A 22,743-nucleotide genomic window follows, 5' to 3' on the forward strand; every position below is an offset into this window, starting at 1 on the left:
ATGTCTGATCTTAAAGCCCTGAGATTTAACTGGCATCAATGTAATAGTAAAAAAACAAGACTATATGCTAAGTATTATATTAGAGTATGTTCTTCTGTGGCCATTAGTGTATAAGTAGTAATCTTCCCAAACTTTTCTGTCTGGTATAATTTAACAATATAACAGTTTTTTATATATATTTTGTTGTGTACCTTAAATGAATTCCTAATAATACAAAGTTGGTATGCTTATATGATAGGATATCGTATAGCAGCCAAACAAATGAGTCATGGCTACATATAGTAATTTGGATTAATGTCAGCAGTATTATATTGCATGAAAAGAATATATCTAAAATGATTACATAAATAATACTTCTTTTAGAAAGTAAAAAATGGCTAAAATTGGGGCCATGTGGATAAATCAGTAGCGTGCTTGCAGTGCAAGTTTAAGGACTGGAGTTTGAATCGCCAGGACCCACCTGAGGGCAAGCTAGGTTTGGCAGCCTACCTATAACAGTGCGAGAAAGGCAGAGAGAGGGGAATTTTTAGAGGAAGCTGGATAGCTAACTAGCCAAAACATTGAGCGGTAGGTTTAATGTAAGACTCTGCCACAACATGGAAAATAATCCAGGAAGACACCCTCAGTCAACTTTGGGCTTTGATATTCATGAGCATCCAGCAACATACACATGCAAAGTAATTACTGCAGTTAAACATTATCCGTGTCTAGAGTGCATGTAAGACAAAATTCAATAACAGTAAAAGAAGAGAATAAGAAGCCTAGACTTCAGACTAATAAAAATTTAGATATAAGGAGATAGGAAAAGATGGGTTGGAAAAACAAATTGATACCAGTTTTTGTCAGTTTTATATTAATATTAAAAATATTATAAATATATAAGTACAAAAGCAGGCCATGCATAGAACAATGACAAGAATTTTTATTGTGAAACAAAAATTGTAATTAGCTCCTTGAGAATGTTTAAAGACAAAGTATATGAGGAGGACATGAATATATTTTATTTAAAGATAAATTTGGTATGATTTAGGTTCTTGTATTCTAACATTTTAGAGTTTGATGTTTAAAGGTTTAACTTAAAAATACTTACCAGCAAGCTAATAATCCTTAGCTATGCAGTACCACTGATAATTTTGCATAGTTACTATTTTACAGTAGATACCACGTGTTCTTGTTTGTGAAACTTTGCTTACTTTCTATAGGAGCTTTACAACCTGAGGTAAATATGCACATGATAGGTAGTGAGAGAGCTCCTTATGTTAGGGAAACCCCCAAGTGATGTTTATGTCTCCTTTTTATAACTTTCCTTGCCCTTATACATTCACTTTTGCTAATGGGTCACTGCAGATATGTAGGCTGATGTTAAGTTAGATGAAATCCTTTTTTCAGTGGGATTTACCAGTAGAGTCTAAGTGGCCCATTTGTTGTTGCTCATGAGTAATGATGTGGTATAATACTGCAGAGCCTTTTGGGTTAAGCATTTTTGAGAGCAGCTTATGCATTTATTTTCTTCTGGTAGCGTGTTGCTAAAGCGCTTACATAGACACTGATACATCAATGAGGCTTTCTCTTTATTTTCTTACATTGCTCTATTTTTTTGTTTTTATTTTATATTATTTTTTACCAAAGCATTTGCCCAGATTCATTTAATGCATGCATGTGTTCAAACATGAGTACCCATTTCTCACCACTTGGTATGATAGTAGCACTCAGCCCTCATCTAGTTTGAGAATGTGTTCTCTTCTCTACTTGATTGCTGCTGATGTATGATTTTTTCCCTCATTTTCATGTAGGTCCTATGCATAGTCAGTTGGAATCTCTGAGTGACTCTTGGACTCGCCTGAAACATACCAGAGATTGGTTGTACAACTCCTCTTACTCCTTTGAGTCTGACTTTGACCTCACCAAGTCTTTGGGAGTGCACACATTGATTGAGAATGTTGTAAGTTTTGTGAGTGGAGACGTGGGGAATGCCCCAGGTTTTAAGGAGCCCGAAGAAAGTATGTCTACAAGTCCCCAGGCCTCCATCATTGCAATGGAGCAGCAACAACTAAGGGCAGAAGTAAGTTGTTGATAGTTACTCCTCGTAAGAGACTCGGGAAGCCAAAGTGAACCACTGAAAATGTATTTCTGTGGAAAACCTTTGCCCTTTCTTCTCTTTCAATCTGCCTCCCTTCCCCCTGCCGTGTGTGTGTGTGTGTGTGTGTGTGTGTGTGTGTGTGTGTGTGTGTGTATGATGCGATGGGATGCATGTGGATGTGTGCAGTCTAGAGGTCAAATTGGGTGTCCTCCTCTATGTTACATGTGCCACAGGGCTCCTAGGACACCTTGCTGGAGTAAGTTCTCTCTCCCATGTGAGTTCTGGGGATTGAACTCTGGCTCCCAGTCTTGGCAGCAAGCATCTTTATCTGCTGAGCCATCTTGCTGGCCCAATTTTGTTATTATTTTTTTGAGACAAGGTCCCTTCTGAATCTGGAGCTTACTGTTTTGGCTAGACTCTGTGCCTCACTTCCACCCTCAACACTGGGATTACAGACATATGCCGTCAGGCCTAGCTTTTATATGAGTGCTGGGCTCCAAACTCAGGTCTTTGTGCTTGTGTAGTAAGCTGTTTACCCTCTGAACTGTCTCCTTAGCCCCCACTTGAGCTTTTAACATCTTTTTCTTTTTTCTTTTTTGAGCTACCATTTGAGTTTATTCTTAAATTCTCTTATTAGTGAGATTAAGAACTTAAAGAGGAGACCCAGTTTCCCCAGTATCATTCAGCAACCACAAAGGGATACCAAAATTCCAGTAACAATAGAGATTCATTGCTATCAAAGGTATTAAGAATAAATTGCCAGGCAGTGTTGGTGCACGCCTTTAATCCCAGCACTCAAGAGGCAGAGGCAGGTGGATCTCTGAGTTTGAGGCCAGCCTGGTCTGCAGAATGAGGTCCAGGACAGCCAGGACTGTTTCATAGAGAAACCCTGTCTCGAGAAATCAAAGTCAGTCAATCAATCAATGACAGTCAGGTGCTCAACCCTATAGAAGACATCTATACCATCCTCTCCAAGGCTCAGGGAGTGTTTCAGAAGAGGGCTTAGAAAGAATGTAAGAACTGGAAGTCAGGGAGAATGGCTGCAAAATGCCATTTCTGGGCAATGAATAGCCATTGCCGTCGTGAATCTCAACAACTGCAATGATTACACTGGTTCTACACAAGACTTGGCCCATTAATAAGCGTGCGTGGATGGAGGAGGGGCTCGGGCCCCTCCCCCTCCCCACTGAACTGTCTCCCACTGGCTGATTCGTGGGAAGGAGGAGTCATTGCTTCACTTGTGTGCTCACTGGTCTTCATACCCAGGCTCCAATCATCAGTCCCAATATCATGTTCACACAGATGCCCCTGGTTAACTAAATAGGTCACAAAACAAAACTAAAAGTAACAAATATGGGACAGGGACAGGTGTGGAGGAGATTGAGTTAATATGAGTGAGAGGGAGGTATAATAGGGTGCATACAAAGAGTAATAACCACAATGCACTATGTACACTTAAGAAATTCGACATCCTTTTTTAAATGAAAGCAGCATGACATTATTTGAATTAGGTAAAAAGAACATTTTAAAGTTTTTTTCTTTTTTTATTAAGAAATTTTCTATTCAGTTTATATACCAACCACAGATCCCCTTCTCCTCCCTCCTCCCGCCCCCTTAGCCCCATCTCCCATTCATTTTAAAGTTTTTACCTCAGAACAAAATAATTGTAAGTCCTTCCTCTCCTAGAAGCGAGGTTGAATTGGCTGCCTCTCCCAGCCTCTGTTCTGTACCATTTATCCCTGCACTAGGGGGTGGCACCATGATTACTGTGAATTTGAGGCTGGTCTAGGCTATATAATTAGTACCAGGTTGGCTAGAGCTGCATAGGAGAAACCCTATCACAAAAGTAAAGGAAAAAGAAAGGAAAAGAAAAGAAAGCAAGAACAAAAAACTAGTGATTAAATCTCCACAATAATGATTGCTTCAGTAAGGACCTTGTCTTAGTTAGGGTTTCTGTTGCTGTGAAGAGACACCGTGACCACAGCAACTCTTATAAAGGAAAAACATTTCATTGGGGTGGCTTACATTTTCAGAGGTTTAGTCTATTATCATCGTGGTGCAACATGGTGACATGCAGGCAGACATGGTGCTGGAGAAGGAGCTGAGTGTGCTACATCTTGACTTACAGGCAACAGGAAGTGGTTTGTCTCATGACTTATGCATATATGAGACCTGAAAGTCCACCTTCACAGTGACACACTTTCTACAGTATAACACCTACTCCAACAAGGCCACGCCTCCAAATAGAGCCATTCCCTAGGAGATTATGGGGGCCAATTACATTCAAACTAACACATACCCACTGATGAATAGAAACATTCATGAGAAAACTAGGACACTCAGGATTTTGCATAGTCACAGAGTAACCCTCAAAGGTTTATTAATGATTGTTGTAACGTCCACAGATTCTTTGATATTCCTCCCTCCAATAGAAATTAAATCCTTTCCCCTTGTTAGTGGGCTAGACTTAGTGACTTGCTTCTAAGAGGGTATGGGAAGGAGAAAAGAAGAGTGATATTAGAAATCTGGCGTATAGAACTTTAAAGCAATCATGACTAATATTATTAGTCGTAAGTCATGTGGACATGATGTATTCTTACTATAATATGAGATTACTGAACTCTCTGGCTGTCTTCCCCAAATCCCTAGTTCTAATCTAATGATGAGAAGTGTGTATTGGGGGCACAGGGGGCAAATCCAAATTTAGGAACATCCTATAAGGTATACAAAGAGTACTTCCAAATTGTCATGGTCGTGAAAAATGAAGACTGTATACTATTTCAGATTAATGCAGTCTTAGTACAGGACTTCTTGAACAATTACCATTCATGATCCCCCCTCTTTTTTTTAACCTGAGAAACTTTTACTCAATCCTGACTGTATGTATATAAAATAGATATGCAAATCAAACATATACTGAGAAATCCTAAAGAAATTTATTTTAAAACAGTTTTTGGTATCAATTATCAAAGAGGAAAGAAAATTTGTACACTAATGAGATAGATTTGTGTGTGAGTGTATGATCCCAGCATGCATATGTGGAGGCTAGAACAAGAAGTCAGATATTGCCGGGCAGTGGTGGCGCATGCCTTTAATTCCCTCACTCAGGAGGCAGAGGCAGGCGGATCTCTGTGAGTTCAAGGCTAGCCTGGGCTACAGAGTGAGTTCCAGGAAAGGTGCAAAGCTACACGAAGAAACCCTGTCTCAAAAAACAAAAACAAAAAAGTGTCTTCTATTGATATCTTAGGGTTTTATTGCTCTGAAGAGACACTATGACCATGGCAACTCTTACAAGGAAAACACTTAATTGGGGCTGGCTTATAGTTCAGAGGTTTAGTCCATTATCTTCATGGCAGGAAGCATGGGAGCATGCAGGCAGACATGGTGCTGGAGAAGTTGCTGAAAGTTCTACATCCAAATAGGGCAACAGGAAGACTGTGACACACTTCCTCTTACGAAGCCATGCCTACTCCAAGAAGGCGACACCTCCTAATGGTACCACTCCCTAAGAGCCTGTAGAGGCCATTTTTATTCAAACCACCACAATCGCTCTCTGCTTTATTGCTCTCACTGAACCTCTGTTTTGACTAGACTAGCTGGTCAGTGAGCTCTTAGGAGTCACCTGTTTCTGACCTCCAATGTTGGGGTTACAGATCCACAGACCCTGCTTTTTGTATGAGTGCTAGGGGACTAAAACTCAGTTCATCATTCTTGCAGAGCAAACAGTCTTGCCCACTGGACCATTTTCCTGGTCCTGAGGTTGATTTTTTTAGTCCAAATTTTCCTCATCTTTACTGTAGTAGTCATTACTGTGGGAATCGAATCTAAAATTGAGATCTAGTCTTTTGTTGTTCTTTTCTCTCCCTCTTCACTCCTCCCTTACTTATTCTAGAGATAGAGTCTCTCCATATAGCTCTGGCTGGCCTGATCTAATTGGGAACTAGAGAGATGGCTTAGTGATTAAGAAAGAGCACATGCTGCAGAGACTCAAGTTCTGTTTCCAATACTCAACTCAGGTGTTTCTAAATGTGCCTGTAACTCCAGTTCATGGGATCTGATAGCGTCTTATGGACTGTATGGGCACCAGCATGCACAAGGTGTACATACATACACTCGGGCAAACACACATACACATAAAGTAGAATAAGTCTTAAAACTCAGTTAAACAAAGAATTTATCTTGACCGAGGAGTTGATGTTGCTGGATATAAAGCATCTTCAGGCTGGGCGGTGGTGGCGCACGCCTTTAATCCCAGCACTCGGGAGGCAGAGCCAGGTGGATCTCTGTGAGTTCGAGGCCAGCCTGGACTACCAAGTGAGTTCCAGGAAAGGCGCAAAACTACACAGAGAAACCCTGTCTCGAAAAACCAAAAAAAAAAAAAATAATAATAATAATAAAATAAAAAAAAAATAAAGCATCTTCAGCCTTTTTCAGAGTTGATCATCAGTACTTTGATTTTTATGATCATGATCATTACTGTTGAGATCACTGCTTCACGTAAACACTGTCTTTATAACTTTCTGTAAATCTAAAACCACTTTAAAGTAGTAACTCATGTTTTATTTTTTTAAGAAGGGTAGGCTGAGCGATGGGTAGTTCAATAGTGTGTAAAGAAGGTAAAATCAGAAACTCAAGTGAGCCTTGGACAAACCATGGAGAAGTACTTCTGATTCTGAAGCTAAAGAGTATTTATTCTACATAATCTTACTACTTGTACTTATAAAACTAAGTAGTTTTGACCTCTTCTATCTTGTGCACGTCATAGTAGCTCTTTGTGTAGGTTAGATACTGAACTGTTGAGTCTCATTTTGCACTTGAAGAAACTGTGACTTGTGAAGTTCATTGACTTTCCTAAGAACACACACGGTGCAGAAGAGTATGGTTTCGATACCTTGGCTCCAAATTCTACATTTACTACTTTAAAAACTGGGGTATATTATTTAGCATTGGAGCACTTTAAATCCTGAGTTCAGTACTCAGTACCAACCTACCTAAACCTACTCTTCCCATTGTATGTGTGACTTCTTTTATATTAAAATATCTTAAAGAGGCTTTAGATGTATCTTGATTTAATAAACAATAATAACAAAATATTTATCTTAACAGATTCCTAGAAGATGTCAGACTTTCTTTGTCCTAGATAACATATTACCTGTGCTATACAGAGTTCTCTATGTTTAAGTTTAGTGACAGACTCTCAAATGTTTTCCTTTCAAGCTTCGTTTGGAGGCACTTCACCAGATCCTCACTCTATTGTCTGGCATGGAGGAGAAGGGTAGCATCTTGCTGACAGGAAGCAGGTCAAGTTCAGGCTTTCAATCATCCACTCTGCTCACGTCTGTGAGGCTGCAGTTTCTAGCAGGGTGTTTTGGTTTAGGCACTGTTGGACACACAGGAGCCAAAGGAGAGAGTGGCCGATTGCATCACTATCAAGTAAGTGACATGTGTGAGCAACACCTTGTTCTGTATTCAGTTCTTTATCTTTTTACATAGCCAGCTGGATGACGTGGCACTTGGTGATGTGTATGACCAAGGTTAAAATTCTAAAAGCTTTTAAATTACTTAAGACCTGTCATTGTCTCAATAGGTTTGTAAGTTATACAGTTAGGATTAGGTAAGCAATCATACTATTGTGCTTTTGGATTCTTTGTTGACTCAGCTTTATTAATCTATAACCAGATAGGGTAGAGCTAGATAGGAGTTGGAATTTGGGAATATGGATTTTAATACTTTATATCTTAGACTTGGTTATTCTTCCTGTTTCTTTTTTTCATTTTATAAACTTTTTGCTTTGGTCTGTTTTTTTTTTGTTTGTTTGTTTGTTTTTTTTTGCAGCAGGATCCCTCTACATAGCCCTAGCTGTCCTGAAACTCTCTGTGTACCATGCTGGCCTCAAACTCACATAGATCTTCATGCCTCTGTCTCCCAAGTGCTGGGATCAAAGGTGTGCACCACCTTACCTGGCACTTGTAAACTGTTATTGTCTTTATTTAGATAGGCAAAGTTGCTTTGGAAGGAAGGAGTACTACACAGAGTCAACTACCAATCATTTTAAACTAGTTTTGTTATAAACCTTTCATATACTGTAATTTAGTGAATGATTATTACCAGAGGGCCCTAGCATAGACTAAGGGCTAAAATGTTGTTACTTTTTTTTTTTTTCCAAAATGGTATTATCATTGCTGATTTTAAAAGTAACTGTGTAATTTAGGATGGGATCAGAGCAGCTAAAAGAAATATTCAGATTGAAATCCAGGTGGCTGTCCACAAGATTTATCAACAGTTGTCTGCTACTCTAGAGAGGGCCCTTCAAGCAAATAAACATCATATTGGTGAGTAACTTTCTGCAAACAAAGATGAAGGATGTCCATTTTGGCTTGAGGTTATGGCAGAGAATTGACTCTATTTTATGTTTAACACTAGTAGACCAACTGACAAACAAGAGCAAAATACTTGAAAATTGAATAGTTTTTTTATATTATTATTTATGGTTTGGAGAAGCTTATTTTAGTTTCAAAGAAGTTTATTTATTTCAAAGAGATTCTCAACTGTCTTTCTATTTTTTTTTTTTTTAGAAGCCCAGCAACGTCTTCTTTTGGTTACAGTTTTTGCCCTCAGCGTTCATTATCAGCCAGTGGATGTTTCATTGGCAATCTCCACTGGTCTGCTGAATGTATTGTCACAGTTATGTGGCACAGACACCATGTTAGGACAGCCCCTGCAATTGTTGCCAAAGACTGGTGTTTCCCAGCTTAGCACAGCTTTGAAAGTGGCCAGTACAAGGTTGCTCCAGATTCTAGCCATCACTACAGGGTAAGTATTACAAGGTCTTAGAAGAACTACACGAGGCCTTTTTTTTTTCTACAGTATTTATCCCTTTTTGTATTCTTGTTACTTAATTTTTCCTTTCATTTCACATAGAACCTATGCTGATAAACTGAGTCCCAAAGTGGTTCAGTCCTTGTTGGATCTACTCTGTAGTCAGTTGAAGAATTTGTTGTCCCAAACTGGTGTACTATTTATGGCCTCCTTTGGAGAAGAAGAAAGTGAAGAAGAAGAAAAAAAAGTTGACTCCAGTGGAGAAACTGAAAAGAAAGATTTCAGAGGTAGTATAAGCTTTTTTCCTTTCTTATTGCATACAGATACTGTTGAGTCTCCATAGTGTGCATATGATAAGAAGATCGGCTTCTTTCTGTTAAGATAGGAAGGAGTTTTGCTTGTTTGCAACCCTTTCTCTGCACATGCATGTGATTTAGATGAACTTCTGATTGAGCCTCCTCTGCTGTGTTCACTCTGCTGCTGCTTGACACTGCTGCTCAGCTTCGCTCTAGGGGTGTAGATTTTAGGTGGCCCACTTCTCCAGGCTACCTGGGGAGAGGCTAAGATGCTTTCTGAGTTATTTAATTCTAACAGATCTCTTCTAACCACAGTCCTGACGTGAATAGTTCCCTGAGAGTAGGGGCTTTGATAAGTTGACAACTGGATTATAACCAGAACTAAACTAACCACATACTTTCTTACACTTGGCCAGTATAAATTTTGGTTGCTGATACAACATTTGTTTTATAGTGAACATGGTTTTTAGTTTCTTTCCAGTTGTAAAATATCTTGGCAAAAGCAACTTAGGGGAGAAAGGTTTTATTTGGCTCACAGTTCCATATTAAGTCCATGATATCACAGAAGCTACAGCAACAGGAACTTCAGGAACAGAGAGCAGTGGCATTCATTTTTTTTTTCATGGAATATGCAGCTAAGGTAGTTATTTCCAGTAGAATTTATGCCTGAAGCAGGAGAACTACTGCCCTCTTTAATCCAGGAGTAAAGGTCTAAAATTGGTCATTATTCTGAAAAGATTGTGAGTTACCATGTGTCATTCTTAGAGTAGCTCCAGGAGCCTTTAAAAGTCCCTTTGGGTTAGGTGGACAGACAGAGGAGAGCGAGCTCTTCAGCATTCTTTCTCCAGTCCTGTCATCTGTTAAATAGGGGTGGTTACAGAGCCAGCTTGTGAAGATTGTGGTGAGGACCAAAGAATTTGCTATGTGTAAGCACAGAGCATTATATGGCACATAATGAAGGTTTAGTGGTTGTTAATATTTAATAGTTTAATAGATAATATTGGAAATGAAATGGTATTTAGATCATATTAATATTGATGACTTAAGTGTGGCGGGGCGGCGGGGGGGGGGGGGGGGGAGGAATAGAGAAAAAAAACCAGACAGATGCAAAATGATAAAGTGTTGTCTCTGTTGTCATTGATAGAGTCGTGATAGAATCAAACGTGTAAGCAGATACTGTACAGTGCAAGAAGCTCAGAAGAAATATCTAAGAAAAGTTACAGAGTTACTTTTTAGCCTATAAAGCCCCAAGATAATTGGACCCTTAGCTGGATGTGCTGATACATGCCTAGAATTCTAGCACCATAGAGGTTAGGGCAGAGAAGAACATCAATTCCAGCCCAATTTGGGTTACATAGCAGTGCCCTATCTAAGAAAACAACAAAAATTGAGATCCTTCAGTATCCATCCAGTAAAGAAAAGACACAGTTTTTCCAAGACTGAGTTTTGCTGTGTATAACAATAGATAAAGCCATGTCAGTTCCCCTCTAGTTATCCTAGAGAGAGGGCTCAGTTTTGAAAATGGCTGGGAAGGAGATTAACTCTAGTCATCAATGGTCAGTCCCTCAGAATCAGGCTGCTTAGGTATGAAGAACATCCAATATTTCTAAAATGCATAATTAAAAGGAAGGTGTATCCTTTATTTCAATTTAGGAGTGTATCATCAGGGTGTTATCAACCAGCGTTATATTTGAGGTCTCCAGGCCCAAACTGGCCTTGAATCTGTGATCCTCCTGCTTCACCCTTTTTCTCCTGAGTGCTTGGATTACAGGTGTGCACCACTACACGTGGCTCTAATTTAATGTTTTATTCTAGAAATCCTTGCTCAAGGTAGGAGATAGAGTACACCCATTATAAAAGGATAAAAGAAGGCTTCCTTGAAGAGTTAACCTCTGAACTGACTCTTGAAGAGATGTACAGGGGAAAGCTTAGAGTGAAAGACAGAAGTACACAGGACAGGCTGATATGTCTGTGTTCTTTGAATTACTATTATAAAAAATTGTTTTGTATTTAAGTAAAGAGACAAGGTACTGTTTGGAGGAAATGTAAAGAAGTAATTCTTAGTTTCCTCTCCAGTTGTCCCCAGCAGTTTAGTTCTGTCATAGTCTTGTTTTTCCATCTCAGCACAACAGAAGTCTTCTGTGCTGGGTGTTCCTTCCTGTGATGGTCTTGTCAGTGTAGCATGTCCCTTTGCAGAAGTCTCCTCTCTTTAACAGGAGACTTCTCTTTGTATTCTTTAATGGAGCATTCCAGAATCTCTCTGAAAGCAGCACTGTAGATAATTGTCTCCAGATTGTTACAGGTGTTCATGTTGTATTCTTGAGAACTGGCATGTTGTGCTTTTGCCTTACTGGCAAGTCTAGTCCTCCTCTGCATGGGACAATGCCAGGATAAGCAAATGTGAAAGGTAATTGTAACAAAGGATGTGCGTGTGTGTGCTGTAGGGATAGTGGATAGTTCTGTGTGGCTTCAAAGTCAGCAAGCAGAGAGAGATTAATTCTGGTGCTCTGCTTACATTGTTTTTCTTTTTTATTCATTCTTGGGTCTCAAAGTGGATAGAGTAGAGGAAAACATTGAGAGTTATCCTAAGAGAAAGGCTGATGCTGATGCTGGTCTGGAAACTGAGACTACTGGTTAGGGCCAGATTGTGTGGAAGGGTGTATACATGGAGTTGCCTTCCAGTAAACCAGACTCAGTTCTAGAATGTGGTTTGTTTTGTTTTGTTTTAGGATCTGAGAACATAATGTGTGTTGTTGTTGTTGTTGTTGTTTTAAACATACATTTATTTATTATGTATACAGTATGTATGACTGCATGCCAGAAGAGGGCACCAGATCTCATTACAGATGGTTGTGAGCCACCATGTGGTTGCTGGGAATTGAACTCAGGACCTCTGGAAGAGCAGCCAGTGCTCTTAACCGCTGAGCCATCTCTTCAGCCCATGTTGTTGTTTTTTTTTTTTTTTTAATTTTAAATTTATTTATTCATTTTGCTGGCAGGTAAGGGGAGAGCTTCCATGAGTGTAGAGGTCAGGACAACTTGGGGGAGTCAGTTCTCTCCTTCTACCTTGAGGGTCCCTGGGAACAAACTAAGGTCCTGCTGTTAGGAGGGTCCCTGGGAACAAAAAAATAAATGCTCCTACTCACTGAGCCAACTCACCATAAGATCTCTTTGAAATGTGACACTTAGATATTGGGCAGGAGAGCAAGAATCATAGTTTTTCTGTTTTTGAAAGTGTAATAAAAGTTACGAACTTTCTTCCTAGTCAAACACATGTAAATATACACTTGTTGATACACTTTTAGAGGTTTACAGACCATCTTCCCCAAAACACTATATACTGGAATTCTATACTACACTATATACTAGCAATTCTTAAAAATATTTGGATAAAATAGGTACTTGTATTGGTAAAATAAGTACTAGGTATTAGTGTCCAAATACCCAATAAGAAGCAACTTTTCAGATAGGAAAGATTTATTTTGATTTCTGGTTTGAGAGTGAAAAGGTATGGCAGCAGGAGTGTGAGAAAGCAGGAATGTGAAAGTTACATTATTACAAATACAGAAAGCAAGGGGGGTGGTGGGATCAAGGCTCAGCTTCTGGGATGGTTGATGCCCACATTCAGGGTGGGTCTTCTCTCCTCAGTTAAACTTCTGGAAACACCTGAGGTGCATCTCCCAGGTGATTCCAAAACCTGTCAAGTTGATAATGAAGAGTAACTGTCACATACACATTCTAGTATGCTTTCTATTCTCCTACACACATATAAAAGACATTTCATCAGGTTACATTTCAATTTTTACCTTTCTCCATTCTCTAGTTTTCAAAAATTGGCAGTTTATTGAAAACCTAGACTGTGAATTAGATTTGTGCTTAATGTAATTGAAGTGTAAGCTGGATAAGGTAAACTGTATCTTGTTGCCTTTCAGTTAAAATGTAATTTATCTCTTCACTTTTCAGCTGCTCTTAGGAAACAACATGCAGCTGAACTCCATCTAGGGGATTTTTTAGTTTTTCTTCGAAGAGTTGTGTCTTCAAAAGCAATTCAGTCAAAAATGGCTTCCCCCAAATGGACAGAGGTACTTCTAAACATAGCATCTCAGAAGTGCTCATCAGGTATGTTTGTTGCCTTTATTAAGATAATGCTAGAATTTTAACAACACTGGACACCTGATCGTGATTTCAAGACTTTTCTTCTTTGACTTTTGATTATTTATTTGATTGATGGAAAATATCAATTTCGGGGATAACAATTGGTAAAGAATTAGTAATGCTAAATGGTGCTGGAGAAATTAAGATTTAATCTAGAGAACTTGGCCCTATTTATTAATATTATAAAATGTACTAAGAATAGAGATGTATATAGTATATAATTTGCTACAAGTTTGACCTCATTTTAGATTGTCAGAGCAGAGCTGAATTGATCTGTCCCCTCTATTATAATGTGATTTCAGTTGCTTTGATTGTGACTTCTGTTTTTGTGGTGTCCTGACAGTTCTGTATAAGATTAATTCCTAGTTCTAGCCTAGAAGTCTGGTAATCTTATACCTGTTACTGATAGCCATTTGCTAGTTTGGTTTTTCCTCATATTTTTGATAAAGTATATATAACAAAAATTAAAATTTGACCATTTAAGTATACAGTTCAATGCATTAAGCATTTCCACCCATTTCTAGAACTTTTTTCATTATCCCCCCCTTAATGTGTTTGAAACATGCAGAATCATAATATAGTATTCCATGTTATGGATTATTATATATGTTTACATTCTCAATATACTTCAGCAATGTTTATCAACTAGTATAACTTAGAGCTTCCTTTAATGAAGTGAAGTTTATACCATGTTTTTAAAGCATAAAGTAAAAGATACTCAATTATTTTCACCTGATACTATTAGTCATGTCTATAAGAAGAGTACATGTTTATGCACCAAAATTTTGTCTGTATCTTTTCTAACTTTAAAAAAGTACAAACTAGCCGGGCGGTGGTGGCGCACGCCTTTAATCCCAGCACTCGGGAGGCAGAGGCAGGCGGATCTTTGTGAGTTCGAGGCCAGCCTGGTCTCCAAAGCGAGTTCCAGGAAAGGCGCAAAGCTACACAGAGAAACCCTGTCTCGAAAAACCAAAAAAAAAAAAAAAAAAAGAAAAGTACAAACTATTTACTGTGCATTGAAGGGTAACTGTGATCAACATATAATATGTACATGTATGAAATTTTAAAAGCCAAAAACAGTCACCAGGCAGTGGTGGCACACGCCTTTAATCCCAGTACTCGGGAGGCAGAGGCAGGCAGATCTTTGTGAGTTTGAGGCCAGCCTGCTCTACAGAGCAAGGTCTAGGACAGCTAGGGCTGTTACACTGAGAAACCCTGTATCAAAACCACCTCCCCCCCAAAACAACAACAACAACAACAACAAAACAAACAAAAACCCATACCAAGCTCTGAAAATGGAAATGGATTAGAGCAAGGGGATGAGAGCATATGCTTAGGCTTTAGATGCTCACAGACCTTTTAAAAATTCCACTTCTACTGAAGTATGGAATTTTGGTTAAATTATTGAACTCTCTGAGCCTCTGTTTCCTCATTAAACTGAGTTATAATTCAGACTCTGAATTTAGGATTAATGTATACGAAATACATACTCTACCTCTGACACATGTGGTTGTAGTGCTTGTCCAATAAAGACATAAATTGAAACATGTACATGAAGTACGTATATATACTAACAGGCATAGATTGGGTCCCGAATTAATGTGATAATAGGTCAAAATGCAGGTCTGTTTCATTTATACACTGCTTTGTAGCCTTAGGAAAAAATTTTTTATGTGAAGTTAATTTTAACTCTGGGTGCCAGTTACTTTGATAACAAGAAGACTGACTGGTCTGCTGCCCTCCCCCAGGCATTCCTCTCGTTGGTAACTTAAGAACGAGGCTCCTTGCACTTCATGTCCTTGAGGCTGTGCTACCAGCTTGTGAATCGGGAGTAGAAGATGACCAAATGGCCCAGGTTTGTATATTTTTAAATTGGTGGAAAATGCTTTCAAATCTGAAGCGTGATTCACCCAAAACTGAGTCACTACAGTCTCTTTAGTTGTAAATGTGTCTTTACATAGAGACTTACGTAGAGACTATACATAGAAGTGTAGTCTCTGCTTCTAAGATTGCTTTCTTTAGCCTTCGTTCTTAAGGAAGGGGAAGAAAACATTGTGGGGTGTAAGAAACAGAGGAGTAGAAAACACATGTAAAGTCAAAAGGAAAGGACAATCTAGAATTTCTTAGTAGATTGGGCCTCTAGAGAGAGAAGTGTGTGAGACAATAAAATCAAAACAGATGTCTGTATCTAGAAAGGAAACATAAAAACAAGCCATTTTGTAGTGAGCTGATGATCTTGTAACATTAGAAGTATTCCAGATAGAACCATCAGAAGTAGCTGTTGGATATTAGTATAATCAATCTTCATGTGCCATCGAATATTACAGTATATGATAGCTCATAAAAATATGTAACATTTCTCTTTATAAATTTTATCTTTCTTTCCTTTCAATACACCAGGTTGTTGAACGCTTATTTTCCCTTCTGTCTGATTGTATGTGGGAGACTCCCATTGCTCAGGCCAAACATGCTATTCAAATAAAGGAAAAAGAACAAGAAATAAAACTACAGGTAATCAGTTCTTCCCCCTGAAAGGTGTTGTTAAGCCTCATATGTAGATACACTAGTGCCCATCTCTGTCGTTGGGTATAAAGTCCTACTATGAGGGGCCTTGCTGTAGAGTTTACTCCACATCCTCTTTGTGTGTTTTGTTGTCTTCTCCACTGACTACTTCTCATCTCAGTCTTCCAGGCATGCTTTTTCTCATCCTTTTTTTTTTTTTTTTTTCCGAGACAGGGTTTCTCTGTGTAGCTTTGCGCCTTTCCTGGAACTTGCTTTGTAGACCAGGCTGGCGTTGAACTCACAGAGATCCGCCTGCCTCTGCCTCTCGAGTGCTGGGATTAAAGGCGTGCGCCACCACCACCCGGCCATCCTCACTTCTCAAATCATATTTTTTCTATGAAGCCTTCTTTCTTACTGAGATTCTCAAAGGAGTAAACTACACATGTCAGCCACTTCTCACTTTCTCTTCAGAGTCTTAATTACTTATCACCCATCAAGATGCCAAATTCCATAAAGTGTTAACATTATATTTATAGTTGTTTTCCACTATCTGTAGGGAATTGGTTCTAGGACCATCCAAGCTTGTCCAGATCATTTGATGTTCAAGTCCCATATATAAAGTGGTATGGTATTTATATATGACGAATGCAATTCTCCCGTAAGCTTTGAATCATTCCTAGGTTCTCTAATACTTAATACAGTGTAAAGAGTTGTGCCCCATATATCCTATGTGATGAGAAGAGTACAGATCTATTTCCAGTGTGTGGTTGGTTGAATCTGTGATGTAGAACCTCGGATATAGAGGGCCCACTGTTTGTCTTTTTGTTCATATCTTACTTGGGTCTCCTGTGTACCCGTCCTTGTAGCCATGAGGCTCCACCTTCTAAATAAGATTCTACTTCATACATGTAAAGTTTTAGCTTAATTTTCCAGAGTTCACAGTTTTCCTTCCACCTTAGAAAATGGCTTTTCATTCTTCTAGGTTTTTCTTTCTCTATTTAAGTGTTATCATGTGACCTAGTCCTAACCACCACCACCCCACCCCCCACCCCCAAATTGACTTGATTAGTCTCTGTGTATCCTAAATGAACAACAAGCTCTTTATAGGCACTGTATTCCTACTGCTTTGCACAGTATCTAAAAGCTGATAGGTATGTAATATCTGTGGGATAAAACCGAGGAATGTTCTAGAGATCTTTTTACGCCCCCAAACTGACCCAGCCACCTTTCTGGTAGAAGCAAGGAGAGCTGGAGGAAGAAGATGAAAATCTCCCCATACAAGAAGTCTCCTTTGATCCAGAGAAAGCTCAGTGTTGCATTGTGGAAAATGGACAGATTTTAACTCATGGCAGTGGAGGAAAAGGATACGGATTGGCGTCAACTGGGGTAACTTCTGGGTGCTATCAGTGGAAGGTGAGGAGAATTCTTAGTAGTTGTTTTATTGTTGTTGTTTTGTATTTTAGTCTTTTAAAAAACATGCTTATGGGGGAAAGCTCAGGAGGCCTCAACCCTAGACAAAGAACTACAGGCAGCTAAGGAATGTTGAGATCAGGAGAAATAGTCTTCCCCAGGGAAGAGCACACCAATTGGCCATCCACTATCAAATGGTCAGCCTTGAAACTTAAATAGAAGTTACATTATACAGACTGAATAGATTGTATTTATGTGTTTAGGAACACACACACACACACTACCACCACCACCACCACCACCACCACCAACAACAACAACAACAACATCAACAACAATGAAAGAAAAAGAGGCCATGAATTTGAAAGAAAACAAGAAAGGGTATCAGATGGTTTGGAGGGAGGAAAAGGAAGGGAGAAATGATATAATTATAATACAATCTCAAAAAAAAAAAATTTAAAAAAGAATTTCGGTCCCATTTCTTTGGGTTCTTTAAGAAAATGAAACCTTTGAAAGACTTAAGTTTTGTGACAATACCTGTCATGGTATTGTAAGTGGAAGCTGAGTAAAGGAGATATATGAACTGTGCCTTACATTTAAAACAAATGTTAAAAGCATGTGAAAGGGGTCACACAGAGCTCACAATTCCCCTATTAGTGGGAATATGCCATCAGATATGTCCTGTTTTTGCCTGTGAAAGCTGTTAGAGATACATCACCAAAGGCTTTTTACTAGGTGCAGCCTTATTATTACCTTTTGCATGGCATGTGTTCTCTCTTTAGGTTCCCAGAAGGAAAGATGGTAAGTGACCTCAGTCTTATTACTTAGAAAAACACTGTGGGCACAGCAAGCCAGCCTTATCAGTTAAGGAAGGTTGTTGTTTTTATTATTGGGTTTGTTGTTATTGTTGTTTTTTGTTTATTTTCCAGTCAATGGAAGGAATAGTTTATTGGTCAAGTTTCCCAATGCCAGCTGAAAGGCAGCTTGCAAGCAGGATTTTCTCTGCTATATTAACTCCCTTTTTGTACTCAGTCTACTTCTTTGATTCTTGTGTGTCATGTATTATAGTAAAACTGTTAATAGGACCCCATGCAACTGGTGAGACCAAATTGTAATATTGACTTGTGCCATTTAGGTGTCTTAGAATTAGCTAGTTAAATTTCATGTGGCTTCATTCTTAAATTTTTTGTTCGTTTTTTATTTTGTTTTGAGACAGAGTCTCACTGTGTAGCCCTAGCTGTCCTGGAGCTCACTCTGTAGAGCAGGCTGGCCTGAACTCAGATATCCACCTACCTATGCCTCTCAAGTGCTGGGATTAAAGGTGTGCCACCACACCTGATACCATTAATAAGTTTTTGTATTAATATTTTGCTGTTCATGTTTGTTTCTTGAGACGGTGTCTTGCTGTATAGTCCAAACTGGTTTTTAGCTCAGGATTCCCATCTTAGTCTTTGAAAAACATTCCCATGATGGGTATGTGCCTCCAGGCTCAACTTGTATTAACTTTTAAATCCTGGTTTAGGTGTTAGTTTAACATAACACAATTCTGATAAGTCTAGGTTTGAACTGCTGTTGTTATAGAATGCACACACACAAAATACAGTCCCATGGAGTGTATGTTAATATACTGCAAGCCAACCATCTATAATTGTTAGAGCACCTCTACTCAAGACACCTATTGTCAGGTTGTAAGGCTACTACCATCTCAGTGTAGCCTGCCGTTAGGGAGCCTTCCACTCTCCCATGTTTCTATTTCACTTTGAATGGTTTAGTTGAGTTCTTTGTTTCAGAGGGACTGTCTCAAGCTGTCAGCTTGAACAATTTTGTTATCTTTGACTTTATTTTGTCTGTGTTGACAACATTTGAAGATTTTTGGTGAGAAAGTCAGAAGTAGGAGCTTACTCTTGCTGTCTTGTTGTCTGTCAGACTTGAGGAAGGTTCAGCAATCAGTTTGAGTTTCAAGTGATCACAGTAGCCTTCAGGGCAGTGCCAGTCTTCCCCTTGCAGAGGGAGAACAGTCTGGAATAGTTTTAATGCTTCACGCCCTCTCCACACCCTCCTAGACCTTGGACTTTGGTTTTCTCTGTGTTGTAAGACATGTGGTGTGCCCAGTTAGTAATTATAACTTGAATTTTTTTCTATCTTGATCATTTTTTAATTTTCATGTAGACCTTTTGTTCAGATGAGTGGAATGCAAGAGGGACAGACAAAAAAAAAAAAATTACCACACAAAAACTTTTTTGTAAAGAATTAAGTAGAAAGGTTAGGGGTTGGTCAGGATAAAAATTCTAACTTTTTTTTTTCCAAAATAAGATTAAAAGACCTTCCTGTTTAAAAAAACAAAACAAAACAAAAAACCTACCTGTTGGGGATGGAGAAATGGCTCAGTGGTTAAGAGCACTGGCTGTTCTTTCACAGGACCTGGTTCAATTCCCAGCACCAACATGGAAGCTCATGACCATGTGTAACTCCAGTTCTGGGGACTCTGATTCCTCTTCTGACCTCTGTAGGCTCCTGCATGCACATGATGTAGAGATATACACAGGCCATACACTCATATACTATAAAGTATACCTCTTTTATCCTGCTTGTATATGCAATAAAGAGCCTTGAAAATACCAATCTCTTTCTGGGGCCAGCTTGAACAAATACACTGCTTTACAAAGATGTCCTGTGTGTCAGGAGAGTGGTGAGGATTATAGAACCAAACTACTCGTACCTAAACCAGAAAGCTGAATGAGCACAGTGAGTTAGATGTTAGCATAACTAGCAGGGGGTTGAGTCAGTCCCTTAAAGAGTGGAGGGAGGATGCTAGTCCCTGTAGTTTCCCATCCTTTCTGAATCAAGTGTATATAGAGAGTAATTGAAAGATCTATGTGTAAGAAGTTGAAGCTTTCTACAAATAATTTTCTAGAATACTCCCTTAGCATCATAATTAAATTGTAAGCTAAAATCATTTACTTTAAATGTTATAGGTACCAATGGTTATTCTTTATATTTAGAAGGTGAAGAATAAATTTGCCTTATAAACTGATGAAATTATTTCCTTTTTATGTTATTTCTTCTTACACTGAAAAGAAAGTTAATATGTTTCCATAAATGTGTAAATATTGTTTACAAATATATTTCCAAGTCTCAATTAATGTATTAATAGCACAAAGTTTTTTTTAGTACTAATGAACATTATGAGTTGTTTTTTCTTTTTCTTTTTATAGTTTTATATTGTGAAGGAAAATAGAGGTAATGAAGGCACATGTGTTGGAGTTTCTCGCTGGCCAGTACATGATTTTAATCACCGCACTACCTCAGACATGTGGCTCTATAGGGCTTACAGTGGTAACCTCTATCACAATGGAGAACAGACTCTGACACTTTCCAGCTTTACTCAAGGAGATTTCATTACCTGTGTGTTAGACATGGAAGCCAGGACCATTTCCTTTGGGAAAAATGGAGAGGTACTGAAACCTGTTCACAAACCCTACTTGTACTTTTTCTTTCCTTTTTTTTTTTTTTTTTCAAAATTAAATTCCACTCATCAAGTACTGGTTATTTAGTGTATAGATTATTTACTTTGCTCTTCCTTTTTTTTTTTTTTTTTTTTTTTTGCCTTTGATACTTTCTGATTTTTAAAATTACCCGTGTCAAACTAACAAAAAGGTGGTAAAGATCAAGTCAGATTTTTGAAACTAGCAAACAGTTTAGGATCACATATTGTATGTAGCATTGCCTTGGATGGAAGGGCAGTTGATATATGGCTCTAGTACTTTTGTTCTATCTTATAACCTTTGAATTTTAATGTGACTACATAGTATCAATTTTAAAAGCAACTTCAGTTTCCTTTGCTTCTCTGTTACACTCTAGGAACCCAAATTAGCTTTTGAAGATGTGGATGCAGCAGAGTTGTACCCATGTGTAATGTTCTATAGCAGCAACCCTGGTGAGAAGGTAACAGAATCCCAACCTGTACTTATGCATAAGGGATACTGGTTATTTTAAATTAGTGTTATGTTAGTATGATACAGAGGTTATAAAATAGAAAGGTATCGCTACCATTAAAAGTCCCTGGCCTGTGGAAGTCCTTCTTCTAGAAGGGTAGATAATTTTAGGAATTGTCTTTACTCCATATTAAGCAACTGTAGTTGTATAGCAAACCAGCTTGCAAACAGTGACACTGTGGGAGTTACAGGAACTATAGTAGGGGTAATATGGTTCATTGGTAGTTATGGATATGAGAAGAAATACTCAAGTGTAATAAGATAACATCAGCTGAATAACAGAAGTTTAAGTTATGGTGGGAGAGTTTTCAGACCTTGTAAGATGTACAGATTTGAATGTGATGAGAACAGTATTAAGGGCATACAGTCTCACTGAAACTGTTTTTGTACTCTTTATGTAAAACAAAAGCAGAAACAAGCTTTTCTTTGTGGGTAGTGGTAATGTTTTTCCCTTTCCCACATTTTTACTGGAGGGTGGTGTAGTGTAACTTAGATCTCTTGTCGAGAATTTCTAGTAGAATTTTATACTAAAAAAATTTTCAAGTTAAATCATATATAATTTTCTTTTAATGAAAGTGTTAGAGGGCTGGAGAGATGGCTCAGCGATTAAGAGCACTGGCTGTTTTTACAGAGGTCCTGAGTTCAATTCTCAGCAACCACATGGTGGCTCCCAACCATCTGTAATGAGATCTGGCGCCCTCTTCTGGCCTGCAGGCAGAACACTGTATACAAAATAAATAAATCTTTTAAAAAAAAGTGTTAGACTTAGTAGATATTAATCATGAAAATATACATGTGTATATTTATATATGTACACACGTATTATATATAAATGTATACATGCACATATGTATAAAGTTTCAAGGAATCATAATCTAAGATTAGCCATTCACAAGACAGAGAACTTCTTGAACACGTAGCTAATAAACTGCAGGTAATAGAGGCTGCTGAGTGCCTGATAGCATCCTTTGTGCTGGTTGTGTTCTTGTGCCCTGGTAATATTCTTGAGGAAAAGAAATAGTTAACATTAACTATTCACAGTGAACCTAGTATTGTACTAGTAAGTGCTTTGTCTATATATAACTTTATTTTTAAAATAAGTATAAGGGATGGATACTATTATTAGTGTCTTTTTTTCAGATGAAAAAGCTAAGACTTAAATTGCTTGCCAAGATTGTGGACAATTATGATTTAAACCCAGTTCTCTCTCCTCTTTTAACATCTTTCGGGAGTGAGGGAGAGGAGACAAGGTCTTTCTAGCCCAGACTTGTCTTGAACTCATAGAGATTCTGAAGTTTATCAGAAAAGTCCCTCAGACAGAATAAGTATATTTATGGTTAGAATCCTAAGGCTGGATGAATTCTTCAGGGTTTACAGATGTTAGAAAGTACCAAGCCTACTTTGGACTACAACAGTATTACCAGGGTTCAAGTATATCACCAGGGCAAAGAATGCCTTAGGACTCAAGGTCTTCCGGGTGCTGGGA

At 38.4% G+C, this 22,743-nt stretch overlaps 1 protein-coding gene across 7 annotated transcripts in view; it reads left to right on the plus strand.

Moving 5' to 3' along the window:
- The window catches only part of Herc1 (HECT and RLD domain containing E3 ubiquitin protein ligase family member 1), a 160,797-nt gene that overhangs the window by 77,012 nt on the left and 61,042 nt on the right, over positions 1 to 22,743 (plus strand). For 6 of the 7 annotated variants that reach the window (XM_059268149.1, XM_059268153.1, XM_059268155.1 and 3 more), the window contains exons 26-36: positions 1,794 to 2,062; positions 7,298 to 7,513; positions 8,292 to 8,412; positions 8,656 to 8,893; positions 9,002 to 9,186; positions 13,159 to 13,314; positions 15,099 to 15,205; positions 15,751 to 15,861; positions 17,089 to 17,265; positions 20,478 to 20,717; positions 21,124 to 21,207. In XM_059268149.1, the coding sequence (XP_059124132.1) occupies positions 1,794 to 2,062; positions 7,298 to 7,513; positions 8,292 to 8,412; positions 8,656 to 8,893; positions 9,002 to 9,186; positions 13,159 to 13,314; positions 15,099 to 15,205; positions 15,751 to 15,861; positions 17,089 to 17,265; positions 20,478 to 20,717; positions 21,124 to 21,207 (1,904 nt within the window). The remainder of the gene's footprint in view (positions 1 to 1,793; positions 2,063 to 7,297; positions 7,514 to 8,291; positions 8,413 to 8,655; positions 8,894 to 9,001; positions 9,187 to 13,158; positions 13,315 to 15,098; positions 15,206 to 15,750; positions 15,862 to 17,088; positions 17,266 to 20,477; positions 20,718 to 21,123; positions 21,208 to 22,743) is intronic. The other variant, XM_059268152.1, reaches the window with a different exon arrangement.

This window comes from Peromyscus eremicus, chromosome 7 (genome assembly GCF_949786415.1).
Source record: "Peromyscus eremicus chromosome 7, PerEre_H2_v1, whole genome shotgun sequence".
NCBI classification, from domain to species: domain Eukaryota; kingdom Metazoa; phylum Chordata; class Mammalia; order Rodentia; family Cricetidae; genus Peromyscus; species Peromyscus eremicus.